We start from the raw sequence: 19,657 nt of genomic DNA on the forward strand, positions 1-19,657 counted from the left end.
CTATAAAGAAAATGATGCTTAAGATTTTTAAATGGTTTAAAGTTGTGGTTCAGAGGAAACTGAAGCCCCCAAAGTAAAGAATAATGATAAGAGAACACTAATGCGATTAAAATGTTCAAGACCCCAGATTTGCATGCAGGCCATCCTCAGAATGCTTAAAGATAAAACCGGAGATACGGTTTTGGAACCATTGTAGACAAACCTTGAGAAATTTTAGGAAATAAGAAAAGTACTGGAGATAGGCAAACACTTTCAAGAAGTTTTAAAAAGTGATTTTTAAAATTATTCACCAGTGACTTTGGTACTAATCTCCTGGGCCAGGTTCTAGATTCTATACTCTTCAGACAATTCTATATTCTTCAGAGTACCAAGTAGTGGGGACAGAGAGAACTACTCATGTTAAACAAAGCTCATTTCCCTTTTTCATAGGGCTATGATAGGGTTACCACACTGTGAGACAGGGGGACCCTTTAGCAATTGAATTGCTTTCTACCTTGATTTCAAGGAAGAAGCACAGTGTTTCAGGACACCCCTGCAGATCACAGAAAGGAACCTGGGCACAAGTTCAGGAATCTGGGGGGTCTGTAGTAGTTTGAATGTTAATCTAATTAAATGTTTATTTTGGTGATGTCAGAAAAAGGACCTATGAAAATTCACTCCTACATAAAAGCAATAAAGAATCCAGCAAAAATTGTCAGAATCAACTTTTTAAAACTCTGTAAATGAACCAAAGGTTAACAGCAACTTGAAGAATGCTGACTCAAGGAAAATGGCAGAATCTTGGTGGAAACAGTGAACTCTGTGACATTTTAATTCACCTGAGTCCTGTCCCCTATCCTCCAGCTCTATTGCTACCTTGTAAAGTAACTCACATTTCCAGTGCAACCTGGCAAACACTGGAGGGAACAGAAAGGAGCTGGAGGTCTTGCCAAGTTTTTAATTTATTTTAATTGAAGTAACAGTTGAATTACAATATTGTTTACCGCTATACAGCAGAGTGACTCCGTTATACATATATATATTTTTTAAAATATATATATATATTCTTTTAAATATTCTTTTCCATTATTATTTATCAAAGTTCTTTCCAAAGAATTGTCATCATTGGCATTGTCTTGTGGTTCCTTGGGAGACCCAACTTACAAGGCTATCTGTATTTGACTTCACTTGGAACTTGCTCAGTGTGAAAAATCCTCTTCTCAGGGGACATTTGTCAAAAACACTTTGCAGCCACCTAAGGTAGTAGATAGTTGTTAGGGCAAACAACAGAATAACCAAAAAGCTTTAGAGGAAATGCTAGGGGAGATCAAACCCTCTGAGATGATGGTGTGAGGAGCTCTTATATGCCCATTCCCCAGAATAACAAGCAAAATTGATGAAAATTATTTTTTTAAAAACTTAGTTGCTGGAAATTGTCCTAATGGCACATAGCCAATGAAGAAACATTTACTCAAGAAAATCTACTGAAGTTGCTAAAACTAGGAAGAGTCTGTGGCATTTGGGCCTAACTAATTCCCTCACAATTGCACTCATTTCACATGCTGGCAAGGTAATGCTCAAAATTCTCCAAGCCAGGCTTCAACAGTACGTGAACCGTGAAATTCCAGATGTTCAAGCTGGATTTAGAAAAAGCAGAGGAACCACAGATCAAATTGCCAACATCCGCTGGATCATCAAAAAAGTGGGAGGGTTCCAGAAAAACATCTACTTCTGCTTTATTGACTATGCCAAAGCCTTTGACTGTGTGGATCACTACAAACTGTGGAAAATTCTTAAAGAGATGGGAATACCAGACCACCTGACCTGTCTCCTGAGAAATCTGTCTGCAGGTCAAGAAGCAACAGTTAGAACTGGACATGAAACAACAGACTGGTTCCAAATTGGGAAAGGAGTATGTCAAGGCTGTATACTGTCACCCTCTTATTTAACTTATATGCATACATAATAAGAAACACTGGACTGGATGAAGCACAAGCTGGAATCAAGAAATATCAATAACCTCAGATATGCAGATGACACCACACTTATGGCAGAAAGTGGACAAGAACTAAAGAGCCTCTTGATGAAAGTGAAAGGGGAGAGTGAAAAAGTTGGCTTAAAGCTCAACATTCAGATAACTAAGATCATGGCATCTGGTCCCATCCCTTCATGGCAAATAGATGGGGAAACAATGAAAACAGTGACAGACTATTTTGGGGGGAGGGCTACAAAATCACTACAGATGGTGACAGCAGCCATGAAATTAAATGATGCTTGCTCCTTGGAAGAAAAGTTATGACCAAACTAGACAGCATATTAAAAAGCAGAGACATTACTTTGCCAACAAAGGTCCATCTAGTCAAAGCTATCGTTTTTCCAGTAGTCATGTATGGATGTGAGTGTTAGTGGTTCAGTCATGTCTGACTTTTTGCGACCCCATGTACTGTAGCCTGCCAGGCTCCTCCGTCATGGAATTTTCTAGGCAAGAATACTGGAATAAGTTGCCATGTGAGAGTTGGACTATAGAGAAAGCTGAGTGCCAAAGAATTGATGCTTTTGAACTGTGGTATTGGAGTAGACTCTTGAGACTCCCTTGGACTGCAAGGAGATCCAACCAGTCCATCCTTAAGGAAATCAGTCCTGAAGTATTCACTGGAAGGACTGATGCTGAAGCTGAAACTCCAATACTTTGGCCACTTGATGTGAAGAGCTGATTCATTTGAAAAGACCCTGATGCTGGGCAAGACTGAAGGTGGGAGGAGAAGGGGATGACAGAGGATGATGAGATGGTTGGATGTCATCACCAACTCAATAGACATGAGTTTGAGTAAGCTCCAGGAGTTGGTGATGGACAGGGAAGCCTGGTGTGCTGCAGTCCATGGGGTCGCAAAGAGTCAGACATGACTAAGCGACTGAACTGAACTGAATTCCCTCCCTTCCACCTTCCCCCAGCTCATCTTAAAGGAAATTCTGACCCAGGTTGGTGTGGCCAAGAAGACAGGGCTCCCTTTCCCCTCAGCTCCCTATCAAACCTTACAGTATCTCACCATGAGGGACAGGCTACTAGCATTTTTTATCCCCTCCAGCTCCAAGCTGAAGAGGCTAAATTTCTGGTGAATGTGGCAAAGAAGTAGGGGGTTCCCTTCCCCCATGCAACCCCTACTCATAGGATGGAGGCTCTGTCCCTGGTGTGATGGTCCAAGGATGCTGGGGCCCCAATTGACCTTATCCTAACTTGCCTGTAGAGCAGAGATTCAGTGCTGGGAGAAACAAGCCAAAAAGACCAGAAGCTACAGCAGCTAGTACCCAAAGTAGTAATGAGAAACTTTGTCCAGGGAGAGACAGCCCATAGGAAAAAAGAGACGAGATTCTCCCCAAAGGAACTGACTTTATTTGAAACTTAGTACAAGAAAGCTCAAGCCTAAGCGCACTGTCAAAAAAAAAAAAAAAAAAGCTTCTTGAGAACCACAAGGCCACTTAATTCACAAAAGAGAACCAGGGAAAGAGACAGCTAAAAAGAGCCCTCCTGGGGTCAGAACAGACCGCAAAGGCCAGTCTTAAAACCTATCCCTGCCCAAATTTAACAGAATCAGACTGCTGAGCAATATATGCCCTGAAGTGAAGTGAAAGTCGCTCAGTCGTGTCCGACTCTTTGCGACCGCATGGACTGTACAGTCCATGGAATTCTCCAGGCCAGAATACTGGAGTGGGTAGCCTTTCCCTTCTCCAGGGGATCTTCCCAACCCAGGGATTGAAGCCAGGTCTCTCCAATTGCCAGGCGGATTCTTTACCAGCTGAGCCACCAGAGAAGCCCAATATATTCCCTGGGCATTGTCAAAAACAATAGAGCAATCAGCCAGTAATCAGTGGAGGCTGACTGGCAGTGTGAATTATCAAATGAATCAGACAGCTTACCAGAGAAATAAAGAAAATGACAAAGAGAACCTGCTATAACCCTTGTCATCCCAAGGTGACAAGAGCTGAAACAGAAAGGCAGAGTTCAAGGTCATGCCCTCCAAGGAGCAGGACCAAAGCTTTCATGCTGAGGGAAAACTAACTAAAATAGCCAAGTCAAATCACAAAACAGTGAACAACAACAAAAACAACCCCTGGGAGAGAGCGGGGAGAAAGAATCAGTATTCAGAGTTGCTATAATACCTAAAATGTCCAGTTTTCAACAAAAATTGTGAGACAGGTAAAGAAAAAGTGTGACCTACACATAGGAATAAAAGAAAAAAAAAAAAAAAAGAGCAGGCAACAGAACCTGCCTGTGAGAAGGACTAAATGTCAGATTTAACAGGCTTCAAGGTAGCTATTATAAATATGTCCAAAGAAGTAAACGAAGTATGCTTAAAGAAATCAAGAAGGTATGATGATGTCTCATCAAATAGAGACTATCAAAAAGGGGATGGAAATTTTTTTTTAAATAACCAGTTGCAATTCTGGAGTTGAAATGTGCATTAACCAAAAGGAAAAATTCATTGTAGGGGCTCAAAAGTTGATTTGAACTGGCAGGAAAATAGAATTAGCAAATTTGAAGATAAATGTATAGAGCTTATGGAATCAAAAGAACAGAGAGACAATGAAATGAAGAAAAGTGAACACATCCTCAGAGAAATAGAGACACTTTTAAACACACCAACATACATGTAATAGTGGTACCAGAGGAGAGGAGAAAGAGAGAGGAGAAAGAAAAAACATCTGAAGAAAACTTAAAGACTTACCCAATTTGCTGGAAAATGTAAGTCTATATCTCCACGAAACTCAACAAATCCCAAGTAGGATAAACACAAAGAGATCTATACCCAGACATATCACAGTTAAAGTGCTGAAAGATAAAGAGAAAATCTTGGAAACAGCAAGAAAGAAAAAAAAAAAAAAAAGATTTATCACATGCAAGAGGGTTACAATATGATAAACAGCTAGGTCTAATTGTAAGAACTAAAATGATAAAACCCTAGAGGAAAACATGGGCATAAATCTTCATGACCTTAGAATATACAACAGTTTCTTAGATAAGAAACCTAAGTACAAGCAACAAGAGGAAAACTACATAAATTGGAGTTCATAAAAATTAAAACATTTTGTGCTTATAGCAAATGAAAAGAATTCACTGAATGGCAGAAATTATTAGTGAATCATTTCTCTGATAAGGGTCTAATATCCAGAAGACATAAAGAACTTTTACAAGTCAACAACAGGAAGACAGACATCCCAATTTAAAATGGACAAAGGACTTGAATAGACATTTCCCCAGAAAAAGATATACAAGTGGACAGTAAGCCCAAAGCCATCAGAAAAATGCAAATAAAAACTACAAGATATCATTTCACAGCTACTAGGATGAGTATAAGAGTATAATAACAATAAAAAAAAGACAATAACAAATGTTGACAAGGATGCAAAGAAACTGAAACCCTCATGCACAGCTGATGCTCATGTTCAATGGTGCAGCCGCCAAGGAATAGAGTTTGGCAGTTCCTCAAAAAGTTTACAGAGTTACCATATAATGTAGGCTTCCCAGGTGGTGCTAGTGGTAAAGAACTCCTGCCTATTTAGGAGACGCAGGTTCAATCCCTGAGTCGGGAAGATCCCCTGGAGGAGGACATGGCAACCCACTCCAGTATTCTTGCTTGGAGAATCCCATGGACAGAGGACCTTGGTGGGTTACAGTCCATGGGGTTGCAAAGAGTCAGATACAACTGAGCAACTTAGCATGCACGTACACACGTACCATATGATGCAGCAATTCTACACCCAGATATATACCCAAGAGAACAGAAGACAGACATTCACATAAAAACTTGCACACAATAGTTCACAGCAGCATTGTGTATAATAATCTAAAGTGGAACAGGACTTCCCTGATGGCGCAGTGGATAGGAGTCCATCTGCCATGCCGGGGACACAGGATCAATTCCTGGTCCAGGAGGATTCCACATGCCATGAAGCTACTAAGCCCACGTGTCACAACTACTGAGCCTGCGCTCCACAAGGGAAGCCACTGCAATGAGAAGCCCATGCGCTGCAACAAAGAGGAGCCCCCGCTCACCACAACTAGAGAAAGCCCACACAAAGCAACAATGACCCAGCACAGCCAAAACTAAATAAATATTTTTAAAATTAAAGAGGGAACAACTCAAACATCCACCAACTGATGAATATATAACCAGTTATATAACTATCAGTTATAGTTATATAAATGTGGAATCCCCATGCAATATCATTAAGTCATAAAATAAAAATAAAGTCTGACATAGGATAAAGCCTGGGTGACTCTTGAGAACATGCTAAGGAAGTGAAGCCAGCTGCATAAAGGCCACATATTATATGGTTCTGTGAGTATGAAATGTTCAGAAGAGGCAAATCCATAGAAACAGACGAGATCAGTTGTTGCCAGGGACTGTAGGGATGGGGGGACAGGCAGTGACACAACCTTGTAAATATACTGAAAATCACTGCATTGTACACTTTAAAATGATGAATTTTATGGTATATGTTATATCTCAATTAAAAAGTTGAGCGTTAACATGCATAAGAATGTAATTTAATCTAAAAATATACTAGGCATAAGAAGTCAAACATAAACACTACTTTGTGATTCCGTTTATATGAAATCCTAGAAAAAGCCAAACTATAGTGACAGAAAGTAGACAGAACACTGCCTGGAGGAGAGAATCACTAGAAGGGGGCATTTTAGGTTGAAGAAATTTTATATATCCTGATTGAGTTGACTGTTACGTAATTGTATTCAATTACTAGGCTCCATCAAGGCCATATATTTTAAGTTTTTAAAATATTTAGTTTATTTATTTATTTATTTGGTTGCGCCAGGTCTTAGTTGTAGCCTGTGGGATCTAGTTCCCCGAACAGGGATTGAACCCGGGCCCCCTGTATTGGGAACTCGGAATCTTAGCCACTAGACCACCAGGGAAGTCTCTGTATATGTAAAACAGGTGGAGTTTATTGAATGTAATTATAATTAATTTTACAATTATAATTATAATGTATTTATATATTAATTGTAATATTAATTTTAAACAACAAAAATTTGATACCGGATTAGGGAGTTACCTCTTATAAGAAACATCTAACATCTGTATTAGAGGAGCAAATGGCAACCCACTCCAGTATTACTGCCTGGAGAAGCCCACGGACAGAGGAGCCTGGTAGGCTACGGTCCCTAGGGTCACAAAGATTCAGGCACAATTGAAGCAACTGAGCACAGAAGAAACATCTATATATATTTTTCAGTTTAAAGCCTGCAGATTAAAAAATCTCCCAGACTTCACTATATCTCACTTTGTGATGTAAACAGAATCCATTTAAGATCCCAAATTTGCATTCGATGAAACTAAAGTTTAGAAAAGTTATGCCACCCCCCAAGTTCACATATAAAAACATTTAACTCTCAACATGCCTACATAGTAAGTACTATACCCTCTTTTGCAGATGAGAAAACTGAGGAAGAAGTAACTGATTAAGTGACAACAGGATTCACTCTCTAATAGTTTGATTCCAGAACCTGAATTTTTGTTCTGCTTTTATTTTTTAATTAAAGGAAAGCAAAATGACACAGGTCTAGTAATATACATCTGCAGGCTGAAGATGACCTAGCACCACCTGTTTTCAGCTTCCAGTGAAGAATCAGATAGACAGGGGCGTCCTAGGCCTAACACTTACCACACATGTGGTCTCAAGGGTTTCACCCACGCTTTCCGCTCCACCTTCTCAGGTGTGAAAAGATGATATTGGTGACATTGGTTTCACAAGGCTTGTGTCAAAATCAGAAAAGATCACCTGGCCTCCAAAATCGAGCACTTGGGAGGCACTCAGTTTCCCCCTTCAATTTAGCCATTGCCTATCTAGACAGTGTATTAAAAAGCAGAGACATCACTTTGCTGACAAAGGTCCATCTAGTCAAAGCTATGGTTTTTCCAGTAGTCATGTATGGATGTGAGAGTTGGACTATAAAGAAAGCTGAGTACCAAAGAATTGATGCTTTTGAACTGTGGTGTTGGAGAGTTCCTTGGTCTTGAGAGTCCCTTGGACAGCAAGGAGATCCAACAAGTCCATCCTAAAGGAGATCAGTCCTGAATATTCATTAGAAGGACTGATGCTGAAGCTGAAACTCCAATACTTTGACCACCTGATGCAAAGAACTGACTCATTGGAAAAGACCCTGATGCTGGGCAAGATTGAGGACAAGAGAAGGGGGCGACAAAGGATGAGACAGTTAGACAGCATCACCACCTCAATAGAAATGCATCTGAGCAAACTCTGGGAGAAAGTAGAGGACAGAGAAGCCTGGCATGCAAAGAGTTGGACACAACTTAACAACTGAACAAGAAGCCTGGCCCTAAGGTACTCAACACGTGTTGGAATAATATAACCGAAGCTTCTGCAGTTAATAGGAGTATACCTCATCTCTCCGCAGTTCTGGAAAGTGAATTCACAGGAGCAGAAAGAGAAGGGAACTTGCAGCCCCCACACTTCTAATTACAGTGTTCTATCACTTCACAAATGAATTGCTGACAAACTGTGATAAGTCTCATGAAAGAAGAAGGACACCATGAGGGAGGCATATGAACAGTGTATATTTTAGATTAGAGGTTCAGGGAGAGGCTCTGTGTGGAAGAGAATAAAATATTGGACCAATACAAAGGAAGCAATACTCCTTTGTACTCCCACTGGTCAGGCCACATATAGAAAATGGTATTCTATTTTGGGTGCTGCGTTTTTAACAGGAACACAGTCAACCCTGAGCTCAGGCAGAAAAGTGCATCCCAGCTGACGAAGGGTGTGGAGGCCATTCCAGAAATACTCAATTTTCTCTTTTAACAAATATTTATTGAATGCAAAACACCTCTTGGTACTGGAGAGGGTTGAAAAGTAAAGACACTAACCTTTACAGCTTTCAAGATATTTTACCATCTAGTAGGAAAAGCAAGATAAGCCCATAAATAAGTATCATACACATTTGCTCTAAGACATAAGAGCTGCAGATGTAGCATGTATAGCAGAAGCATACCAGGAAACATTTCATAAAAGGGTGGTATTTGAACTAATCCTGGAAATGGAAAGGAGTCTTCTTTTTTCTTTTTTTTTTTTTTGCTAGATTACCATCCACAGGGTCTCAAAGAGTCAGACACAACTGAAGTGACTTCATGCACACACGCAATTTTTAATACATGAAAAAGTGCCACAAGAAAATCAGTATGAGGTTTCTTGGATTTAAAAAAGAGATCAGTACTTAAATCTTAATAAATTATTCACTGTGTTCTGACATCTATTTCTGAACATTTCCTCCCTTCTCAGTTTGTGCTGCAGAGCTGAGTTAGTTGAAATGGGACTGTTCATCTGTGTTCTTCAAATGTTACTCTCTTGTGTTACTCTGGGCCAATTACCAACTGGCCTCTCCTGTGACCTTCACATCACAAAGAGATGAGAGCTGGTTTAAGATTTAATCTAGGGGCTTTCCTGGCGGTCCAGTGGTTAACACTCTGTGCTTCCAATGCAGGCGGCACAGGTTTGATCTCTGGTTGGGGAACTAAGATCCCACGTGCTGCGCTACCAAAAAATAAAATAAGACTTAGTCTGGGTAGATCCAGAGCTAGAGCAGGCATTAGAAAAACTTTAACAATGCAGTGAGCTAGAGGAAATGATTCTAAAGTTCCTTCCAACTCCACAGTTCAGCGAGCTGCTTTTTTTTTTTCTGTTAAACGTTTATAGTATCTACTTCTAGAAGAACGATCAGAGATAATGTACTTAACAGTGCCTGGCACAGGCTTCCCTGGTGGTCCAATGGTTAAGAATCCCCTTGCAATGCAGGGGACAGGAGTTCGATCCCTGGTCCCGGAAGATCCCACATGCTGTGGAGCAACTAAGCTTGCGTGCCACAAGTACTGGGCTTGCATGCTCTAGAGCCTGTGCTCTGCAACAGGACAAGCCACCGTGATGAGAAGCCCATGTACCACAACTAGAGAGAAGCCCTCATGTAGCAGCAGAGATCCAACGCAGCCAAAAATAATTAACTAAAAAAACAAGTGCCTGGCACAGGGAATTTCCTGATGGTCCAATGGTTAGGACTCACTGCTTTCACTGCAGGAACCCAGGTTTGATCCCTAGGCAGGGAACTAACATCCCGCAAACTGCGGAGCACAGCCAAAAAATGAAAAAAAGTACAATACTGTCGTCTCCAACTATAAAAAAAAGTGTCTAGCACAGAATAGTTGTTCAGTCTCCTTTAGTTGAGTGCGAATCTATGGAACGGACTGAGAAATCCCCTCAGCCACTAGAGGGCAATCTCAGTCACACGTCTCGAAATGAGACTCAAGATACCGGTGAGATGGCAGGCACCCCTCCGGATACACCAGCCTTTCCCATGCCGGGAAACTCACTCCTACTCAGGAAACCTGGCTCCACGCTGAACTCCATGGTGTTTTCTCTGAGTCACTATATTCTCCAGTAGTTGCAAAATTAGCTGGCAAAAGTCCCTGAAAGGCTTTTTACTGCTTACTGAGTAACATCCAAACTCCTTGCCGGTATCAGAGGCCTTTCTCAATGTGGCCCCAACCTACCTCTCCAGCCTAAACTCCCCTTAACCCTTCACACTGCAGACACACTGGACAACTCGTGCTCCTGCCTCCATGCCATGGTTCACCTTGCTCCTTCTTCTTGAAGCCTTTGCTCTATCCTGACCTTCTGAAACTCTGCTTCTTTTTCAATGATGCAATGCTACCTGCTCCATTATCCCCTCCTCACTTCTCTAGGGCAGCAGTCCTCAATCTCTTTGGGACCAGGGACCAGTTCCATAGAAGACAGTTCTTCCACGGACCAAGGGTAGGGAATGGTTTCATGATAATTCTCATAAGGAATATGCAACCTAGATCCCTCGCATGCGTAGGTCACAGTAGGGTTCACACTCTCATGAGAATCTAATGTTACCGCTGGTGTGACAGGAGGTGGAGCTCAGGCAATAACGTGAACGATGGGGAGCGGCTGTAAATACAAATGAAGCTTTGCTCTTCGCTAGCCTGCCACTTACTCCTGCTGTGCAACCTGATTCCTAACAGTTGGGGGAGATTCCTAGAGTGATCTTGCCCACCCCTGAGCTTACCCTACATACTACATCCATCCATTCTGGGTTACATTGATTTCTGTTTGTGCATCTTCAGTGGAAGAGAAGCTCCGGAAGTAGAAACGCCAGTGGGGTAAAGTGCCCAGGATAACACAACAAGTGGCCTAAATGGGATTCTAATCCAGGCAACCTGACTCCAGAGAGCTCTTGCTCTTAACCACTAATTCACACTATCCAGTAATCTTTTATCAGCCCTAGTTCCTAGCTCAGAGCTTTGCACACAGTGCCAGTCAATAGCTTATCAAATGAATAACACCACCAACAAAAAAACCATTGATCTAATTAGCACGTCTTGAACCTTCACTGACTTGTGGGTTACTGGGAACCAGCAACTCTCAGTGTCATTAATCTGAATTAGAATGCCTGACTGCAGATCTAATTATGAGCAATTTCAGAATCATAATTATTGTTCCATTTTGTCTCTTGACCTTTAATGCATACAAGGACCTACTCCCAGCTTCCAAGGAAGACAAAAACAACGTGATTTCTTACTGGAGCCTAGGAGATGTGTTTTGTGAAGCTCCCAGCTCACATCTTCACTGTGAAGTGAAGGAGATGGACTGGATGGTCTCTGAGGGCCCTCTCCTCAGTTTTAACAGTCTGGGAGAGAGAATGCAATTTAAAAACTCTGCCTGTGTGTCAGAAGATACATGTTGGGTCTCAGCGCCCCAACTCTCAGATTTTCCATTCTGTAAAACTTGATTCACCTATTCCAACATTTTTGAGTGTCTGCGTTTGACTGCAGGGATGGGGGTGTGTGGGGGTTACAGCAATGAACAAGACAGACATGGCCCCCTGCTCATCCAGCTCAGAAAAGCAGATGACACCTATACTGTGGGGTTGTTCTAATGAAGAAACTGAAGTGGACCAAATGGTGTATAAACTATAAAGTCTAGCACAGAAGCAAAAGATGATGATCTCGACAGGGTTCCAATTTTTCTCAAACCCAAGGACAACAAAAATGTTAGCTATCCTGCTGTTTCTGAGTAAAGCCTGAGAGTGTATTTTCACCAAACCCAGTCCGCGCAGCTCTCACATCTTCCCTATGCCTCCATGTAAAGGTAGGCTGGGATTATCTGTCCTCAGGATACAGGCACTGCCAGCTTGCTGAGGTCCGGTCCCTAGCCCACTTTGACAGGTCTCCATCCGAAAACCATTAGGCAGGGAGTCAAGACGCCTGGGCTTTCCAGCAATCAAGTCACCTTGCCCAGTCATCTTCAGTTTCCACATCTGTGAAAGAGGCCACACGTGTGAGGAAGCCAACCTCCCACGGCTACTATGAAATAACCATCGTATCACTCAGCATCGGGCCTGGCTCCAGGAGGCTCCACCTCGAGCCCCGGGTCACTCCTCGGGCTGAGTTGGGGCAGCGGGGCCACGTGACCCGGTCTGGGTCCCGGCTCTAGCACTCATTTGCTAGGTGGCTCTGGGTGAGGTCACCGGGCCGCCCTACCGGTCAGCATTCGGTGGGGGGAGGGTGGGAGGGTCTGGACAGTCTCGAGACAGCCCTGGGGAGCTTCTACGTTGACTGGAGCAGACGAGGCCGACAGGTGCCAAGGACCACAGCCCCAGAGGCGCGAAACCGGCGCGCGCGCACGGCGGGGAGGGTCACGTGACGCCGCGGGGGCGGGCGGGGGCGGGGCCTGGCGCGCGCGGCTCCGCGGGTGAGAGGGCGGGCGGGAAGGGGCGGGGCCTCGGGCGGGGCCGCCGGGGGGAGGCGGGCGGGCGGGAGGGGAGGAGTGGAGATGGCGGCGGCGGCGGCGGCTCAGGGGGGCGGGGGCGGGGAGCCCCGGGGAACTGATGGGGTCGGCCCCGGGGTCCCGGGGGAAGTGGAGATAGTAAAGGGGCAGCCGTTCGACGTGGGCCCGCGCTACACGCAGCTGCAGTACATCGGCGAGGGCGCGTACGGCATGGTCAGGTGAGGGGCGTTCTGGGGGAGGGGGCGTCTCTGGGGAGGGGGCGGGGAGGGGTGCTGAGAGCTCTCTGGGCCTTGCGGACTCTGAGCATCCTGAAGAAGCTGGGGCTTCAGGAGGCTGTGGAGCGTCCCGGGCAGAGGGCCTTTGAGTGCTTTCTGGGGGAGGGGGTCACTGCGTAAGGTCTCAGGAAAGGAGGTTTGGGAGCTTTGAATCGACTATTCAATAATGAAGGGTAGGGCATCTGAGTGTGTGGGGGGGAGTTCTGGAGACCTTGGGGACCCCATAGACACGGGGTGAGAAGAAGAGAATCAGTCTTCTTGGGGAGGTGATATCCTTAATGAAGAAGGAGAGAGGGTCCCCTCAGTGGGGAGAGGATGCCCTGGATCACCCCCCAGTGAAGCTTGCCAAGGAGTTTGGGAAAAAAGAGCAAAGCTCAGGGCTGGGCCGGGTGGGGTGGGGCTTTGGGCCTGGGGCCAGAGACCCAGTGAGCCGTGAGGAGTCCAGGAACACCTTCCTGCAACTTTTAGGAGGGGGTCTGTGAGTTCTCCTATCTGCATTGGGTGCTCTGGGCCTTTGTTCATCTGGACATAGCTCTGCTGCCCAGGAACCTCCCCCTGACACCCGCCCCGGCCATGCCTCTCCCTTCTCTCCAGTCCCTCCTCCGACTCCCTCCTGCTCACTGTATTTGCCTCATTGTCCAGTCCTCCACATCTCCCACCCCCTGGACCTGTCTTGGCTTGCGAGAGCCCATCGTGGGAAGGGGAGGATGAGGGGTCAGGGCAGCTCGACTGGAAAGGGTTGAGGAGAGGGGAAGTCAGTGAGCGGTCAGTCTCTTCCTCTGTTTGTGAAGTCACCGAAGGGCTGCCTGGCTGGTCCCCAGCTTTCTCCCTGGAGATCCCAGGCCTTCACAGCAGGAAGGAACCAGCATTGTTTATGACTGGCCAGAGCCCTCTCCTGCTCCCTCCCCGCCCTGCCAAGGCCTGGGTGGGGCCACCGGGCCTGGACACCAACATCTCTCTGGCCCTCTCAGCTCAGCTTACGACCACGTGCGCAAGACTCGAGTGGCCATCAAGAAAATCAGCCCCTTTGAGCATCAGACCTATTGCCAGCGCACATTGCGAGAGATTCAGATTCTGCTGCGCTTCCGCCATGAGAACGTCATCGGCATCCGAGACATTTTGCGGGCACCCACCCTGGAAGCCATGAGGGATGTGTATCCTTCACCTGGGCCAGATGGCTGGCCAGGCCCAGCCTCAGAGCCGGGCTGGGAGAATGGGGGCTTGTTTTTTCTTCCCTTCTTCCCAACCTCCCTCCAAAGCAAACCCAGTAAAGGAAACTTTCCAGTGGTCAAGAGGCCACAGTGTAATAGGGCAGGGAGGCCTCAGATGAATCCTGGCCTGCTGCGGCCAGGCAGTGTGGCCTTGGGCAAGTCTGTTCTCTAGATGCTGGCTTCGTAGGGGGCTGGGCAAGATGGGCTGTGTGGACGCTTTGTCCGCTTTGTCCTCTGACATCGGCAGTTCTGTGAGGAGATCCAGCTTCTGCCCACAGTCAGCTCTTTTGTTTAAAAGATGGCAATTCTTGTTTCTCTGGGTCCTCAGACTGGCAGGAAGGCAGGCGGGAAGAACACTGCCCTGTTTTGAGGGCCTCTGTGAGTCTGGTGCAGCTCAAGCCGAGTGCTTTGACGTTTTCTATTCTAACTCCCAACTGCTCTAGGAGATGGGTCTCAGCAGCTCCATTTGAAAGATGAGGAAACTGAGGCCCAGAAAGCCGAAATAAAATCAAGTGCTTCTGTGGCTGCCTCCTCCCCTCCCCCAGACGAGAACCTGTCACCTCTCTGGGACTTCCTGCTCAGAGTCCCACCCCAGTCACCTGTGGACTTGTACCTTGCCCAGGGAGGAACAGACCTGCCTTTGTGGCCCTCCCCCAACCCCCGTGGCTTTCCTAGTTTGTGGTCCACTTCCTGCCTGGCTCTTTTAGGAGCTTATAACACCCATCACCTCTGCCCCACCCACCCCCACCAGTCCCAGTCCTCCACCCAAGAGTGGTGATCTGTACTGCACTATCTGCAGCCCCCACCACAAACTGTGGGCAGGAAACTTCCACACTCACCCCCAGCTTGTCGTGTGACCTTAACCAAGTCACTGCAGCATGCCGGGCCTCTTCATCTTTAAAATAGCAGGGTTGGTCCAGGTGTTCTCAGAAGGCCCTTTTGAGGCTGACTCTGAAAGTCAGCCATAACTGAGTCTTCCAGAAACAAGCCACATGACATTTATTTATTTATGTTTAATTCTTCTTTTATCTTAGAGTATAAAAGGACATTTACTCCTCTGTCTTCGGGTGTAGGGCCAAGCCCCCAGAGTAGGAGCGTGCAGCTGGGAACTTTCTCCTCATTCGTCTTGCACAAACCATCCCCATAAGGCAGGCATTTATTTTTAAGCAAACATTTATTGCCTGCCAGATGGTGTTCATACATAATCTCATTTAACCTTCTCAACAGCCATGTGGTTCAGGCTTTTATAACAGCAATACTAGTTCACGTTTGCCGAGCATTTACAACGTGCTAGGCACCAAGCTGACTGCACTGCCTGGGTCATCTCTCAACTAATCTTTACCACCACTCTCTAAAGAACAGGTTTTTTTTCCCCTTACTTTACAGATGAGGAAGAGAGGCGCAGACAGGGCTTGAGTTCCTAAAGCGAATGAATGAGCAGTGCAGGGGTGATTGACACTGGCAGGTGAACTCTAGAGTTACTGCTCTTAGCTGGGATGGTCTCCTGCTTCCCATAGTTTATTATCCCCGTTTTCTCAGTAGGGAGACGGAGGCCACAGAACTGAGATTCTTTGCTCAGGGTCACCAGCTGAGATTCAGCAGAGGCCTTGAGCTCCTCTGCTAAGTGTGGGCCTTGCCCAGTTCATGATATGAGCTGGCAGATCTGTTGAGTCCCAGGAGCATCAGCTGGAGGGATGTGAAACCTGGTCAGCAGTCTGTTCTTCTTAACCAATTGCCTCCCACTGCTCCCATTTGGGGGGCCTTTGGCACCCACCTCAGCTACATCGTGCAGGACCTGATGGAGACAGACCTGTACAAATTGCTCAAGAGCCAGCAGCTGAGCAACGACCACGTCTGCTACTTCCTGTACCAGATCCTGCGGGGCCTGAAGTATATCCACTCCGCCAACGTGCTCCACCGGGATTTAAAGCCCTCCAACCTGCTCATCAACACCACCTGCGACCTTAAGGTCTGAGGGTTGCGTGCCTGTCTCCTTCTGCCCCTGGGGTCTCAGGCTTCAGGGTGACCAGTGGTCCCCTTCCCGCCATGGGTAGGAGAGACATGGCGATATGATTAGTTGGGCCCAGGAGGCCTTGAGCACTGAGTTCAGCAGCCTGGTTTGCATTCTAGATCTGTGATTTTGGTCTTGCCCGGATTGCTGATCCCGAGCACGACCACACTGGCTTCCTGACGGAATACGTGGCCACACGCTGGTACCGGGCCCCAGAGATCATGCTTAACTCCAAGGTAGGGGGCCCACCCACCCCTGAAGGGAAGAGACCGGATCCCAGAAAGCCCTGGAGCCACCTCTGAGTCCAGCACTGACCCTCATGATGCAGGAAGTCTCCCCGCTGGGCCTTGTCACATTATTCTGGTCCTTGGGCTATGGAAAGAAACTAAGGATTCACTCCCCAGGTCTCTGCCCTCTGCCTCCCTGGCTGGTGTTGACCCTAGGGTCAGGGGTGCTGGCTTGGCCCAGGAACCCACCACTTTCTCCTCCTCCCCAGGGCTACACCAAGTCCATCGACATCTGGTCTGTGGGCTGCATTCTGGCTGAGATGCTCTCCAACCGGCCCATCTTCCCTGGCAAGCACTACCTGGACCAGCTCAACCACATTCTGGGTAGGGGGGATTGGCCAGCTAAGTGGGAGGGAAACTCGCTTACTGGAGGTGAGATTTCTTTAGGGTCAGAGTTCCCAGGTGGCTCAGAAGGTAAAGAGTCTGCCTGCAGTGCAGGAGACCAGGGATTCATCCCTGGGCCAGGAAGATTCTCTGGAGAAGGAAATGACAGCCCACTCCAGTGTTCTTGCCTGGAAAATCCCATGGATGGCGGAGCCTGGCAGGCTATATATAGTCCATGGGATCATGAAGAGTTAGACACAACTGAGCGACTTCACTTCATTTCAGGGTCAGTGAGTCTGCGGGAGTCAGGTCAGGGGGACCACCATGTGTGGTCCAGGAGCCCTTACAGCATTCACAGTGTTTCACTGAGTTACAGATACTGTCCCCATTTGATAGACGGGAAATGCAAGGCTCCATACACCCCACACTTAAGAAGTGCTCGGGCTAGGATTTGAACCTGGGGCTGCCTGATCCAGACCCCCTGCTCTTCACCCCCATAGTATTGGCTGGGAGATAATGGTTGGCCTGGAGCAGGTTGGTGGACGGCTCTTATTCTTGGCTCCTTCTGTTCTCAGAAGGGAGAGATTGCTCACCAAGTCACCTGCCTTACCCACAGGTATTCTGGGCTCCCCATCCCAGGAGGACCTGAATTGTATCATCAACATGAAGGCCCGAAACTACCTACAGTCTCTGCCCTCCAAGACCAAGGTGGCCTGGGCCAAGCTTTTTCCTAAGTCGGACCCCAAAGGTGAGAGAGACTTGGGGACTTGTGAATAAAAACTGGGTGTAGAGGAAGGTACAAGAGCTCAGTGGCTGTCTGGGACACAGGCTTCTGGACCAACAGGCCTCTGAACACAGAGAAGTCAAGCAGTGCTTCCGAGAGCTTCTCTGACCTTCCCTTTGACCTCTGACCCCTGCACTTCCTAGCTCTTGACCTGCTGGACCGGATGTTGACCTTTAACCCCAACAAACGGATCACAGTGGAAGAAGCACTGGCTCACCCCTACCTGGAGCAGTACTATGACCCAACGGATGAGGTGGGCCGGCTACTAGTGGCAGGGCTGACAGGTGGATGGGGGTCTTCCCTCGGTCCCTGCCCTGAGCCACCCCACTTCTTTGCCACCTCAGCCAGTGGCCGAGGAACCTTTCACCTTCGACATGGAGCTGGATGATCTACCCAAGGAACGACTGAAGGAGCTCATCTTCCAGGAGACAGCCCGCTTCCAGCCTGGGGTGCTGGAGGCCTCCTAACCTGGCTGGCTGCCTCTGCTCCTGGGGCCTGGTGAGTGCCTCCGCCACCCCCTCACAGATGCACCCTGAGACCAGAGTGCCCAACACGCCTCCATGCTGTCACAAGCCTGCTCACATCCACGAACCACATGTTTGGTGGCAACAGAAGGGCTAGAGCCTGCCTCGGCCACAGACCTGCAGTCCCCAGCCTCACATGTCTTCCCCATGTCAACACCTTGCAGACTCCAGCCCAAGGTCACGAAGGGCCCCCCTCACCCACCTGAGGAAACGGAGCCAGGATTTGGCTCCCCCAGGGCAGGCAGAGAGGCAGGGGGAGCAGTGATTGCTTTGGGAGGAGCCAGCAGCACCCAGCCTGACCCACATGCCAGGCTTTTTTGCAGCTGGTGTCCAGGTCAGCACTTCACATACCTGCAGGAACCTGGCTGGGGCTACACCCACACTGCTGTCCAGCCCTCCTTTCGTTTCCTGTCTGTCTTTGGCCAGCTGTAACCTGATAACAACAAGGCAGACACACCCGGGTTCAAAGCCCAGCTCTGCTACTTAATAAGGGCTGTGGGATATTGTGCAAGACACCTCACCTTGCTGCGCCTCAGTCTCCTGGAGACAGCCTGAGAGCAAACTCCTGCAAGACGTTTGCCTGTATCAATTCACTTAGTCCTGATAGCAGTACCTTGAAATGGGTATTAATATCACCCGCACTGACAGATAAGGAAAGCCAGCTGCATGCCACTCAGCCGCAAGGTGATAGAAGGGAAGTGAGGGTCAGGGCTCTGGCAGGTCAGCCGCGGGTGCTAATGGTTCCTTTCCTGCCTGCCTTTTTGTCTAGGCCCTGCCTCCTGCCTGCCCCTCCCCTGCTGGACTGTTAGAAAATGGACCGTGTGCCCAGCCCAGACCCCTCCGACAGCCCAGGTCGGGGGTGCAAGGCGGGCCTGGCCACCTCCCTTCGCTTCGCTCAGGCGTCCTGCCTCAGGCAGGCCAACGCGCCCTTCCTTTCCTCCTTCCGCCACACCCCCCACCCAGGACCTGAGGGGCTCAGGTTGCCCCAAAGCAAATTCCCCTCTGCTGCTCGGCCTCTGTCTGCCCGGCTCTCCCAGTGTCTGGTAGTTCTGGAATCCAAGGGCTCTGGTTGCCCCGGACCGGCTGAGGGGCGGTGGGGGAGGGGCGAGGAGGACACGAGTTGGGACTCAGGGTCAGCCCTGCCCCTCTCGCCTCGTTAAAACCCCACCCAGTTTTCCCTGAAGGAACATTCCTAAGGCTCAAGGGCTAGTACCCCTGAGGAGCGGGGGCCCAGGTCTCAACCCCTCCCCTACAAAGCTGCCACATCTAACGTCCCTGCTGCTTCCGTGTGCGGGTGAGCAGAGGTGGAGGTGGGGGCACGTGGTGCGCCCAGGGCCCCCGCCCACCCCTGTGCCTGTGTCTAATATATAAATATAGAGATGTGTCTATGGATGGCCTGGCTCTGTCTGTGTTTGCCGACGC

At 47.7% G+C, this 19,657-nt stretch overlaps 1 protein-coding gene across 1 annotated transcript; it reads left to right on the forward strand.

Annotated features, from left to right (window-relative positions):
* The first annotated feature begins 12,864 nt into the window (after positions 1-12,864).
* On the forward strand, positions 12,865-19,625 carry MAPK3 (mitogen-activated protein kinase 3). The gene is made up of 9 exons (XM_065924596.1): positions 12,865-13,037; positions 14,066-14,248; positions 16,085-16,274; positions 16,436-16,552; positions 16,813-16,927; positions 17,544-17,675; positions 17,855-17,964; positions 18,056-18,209; positions 19,005-19,625. The coding sequence occupies exons 1-8, from the start codon at positions 12,865-12,867 to the stop codon at positions 18,176-18,178; spliced, it is 1,143 nt and encodes a 380-aa protein (XP_065780668.1). The 3' UTR covers positions 18,179-18,209; positions 19,005-19,625.
* Positions 19,626-19,657: the final 32 nt, after the last annotated feature.

This window comes from Muntiacus reevesi, chromosome 2 (assembly GCF_963930625.1).
Source record: "Muntiacus reevesi chromosome 2, mMunRee1.1, whole genome shotgun sequence".
Classification (NCBI taxonomy): domain Eukaryota; kingdom Metazoa; phylum Chordata; class Mammalia; order Artiodactyla; family Cervidae; genus Muntiacus; species Muntiacus reevesi.

Coding starts and splice junctions, on each gene's coding strand:
- MAPK3 (XM_065924596.1), top strand. CDS start 12,865: ATGGCGGCGGCGGCGGCGGCTCAGGGGGGCGGGGGCGGGGAGCCCCGG. Junction 16,275..16,435: donor ACACCACCTGCGACCTTAAG/GTCTGAGGGTTG, acceptor TTTGCATTCTAG/ATCTGTGATTTTGGTCTTGC. Junction 17,676..17,854: donor TCCTAAGTCGGACCCCAAAG/GTGAGAGAGACT, acceptor TGCACTTCCTAG/CTCTTGACCTGCTGGACCGG.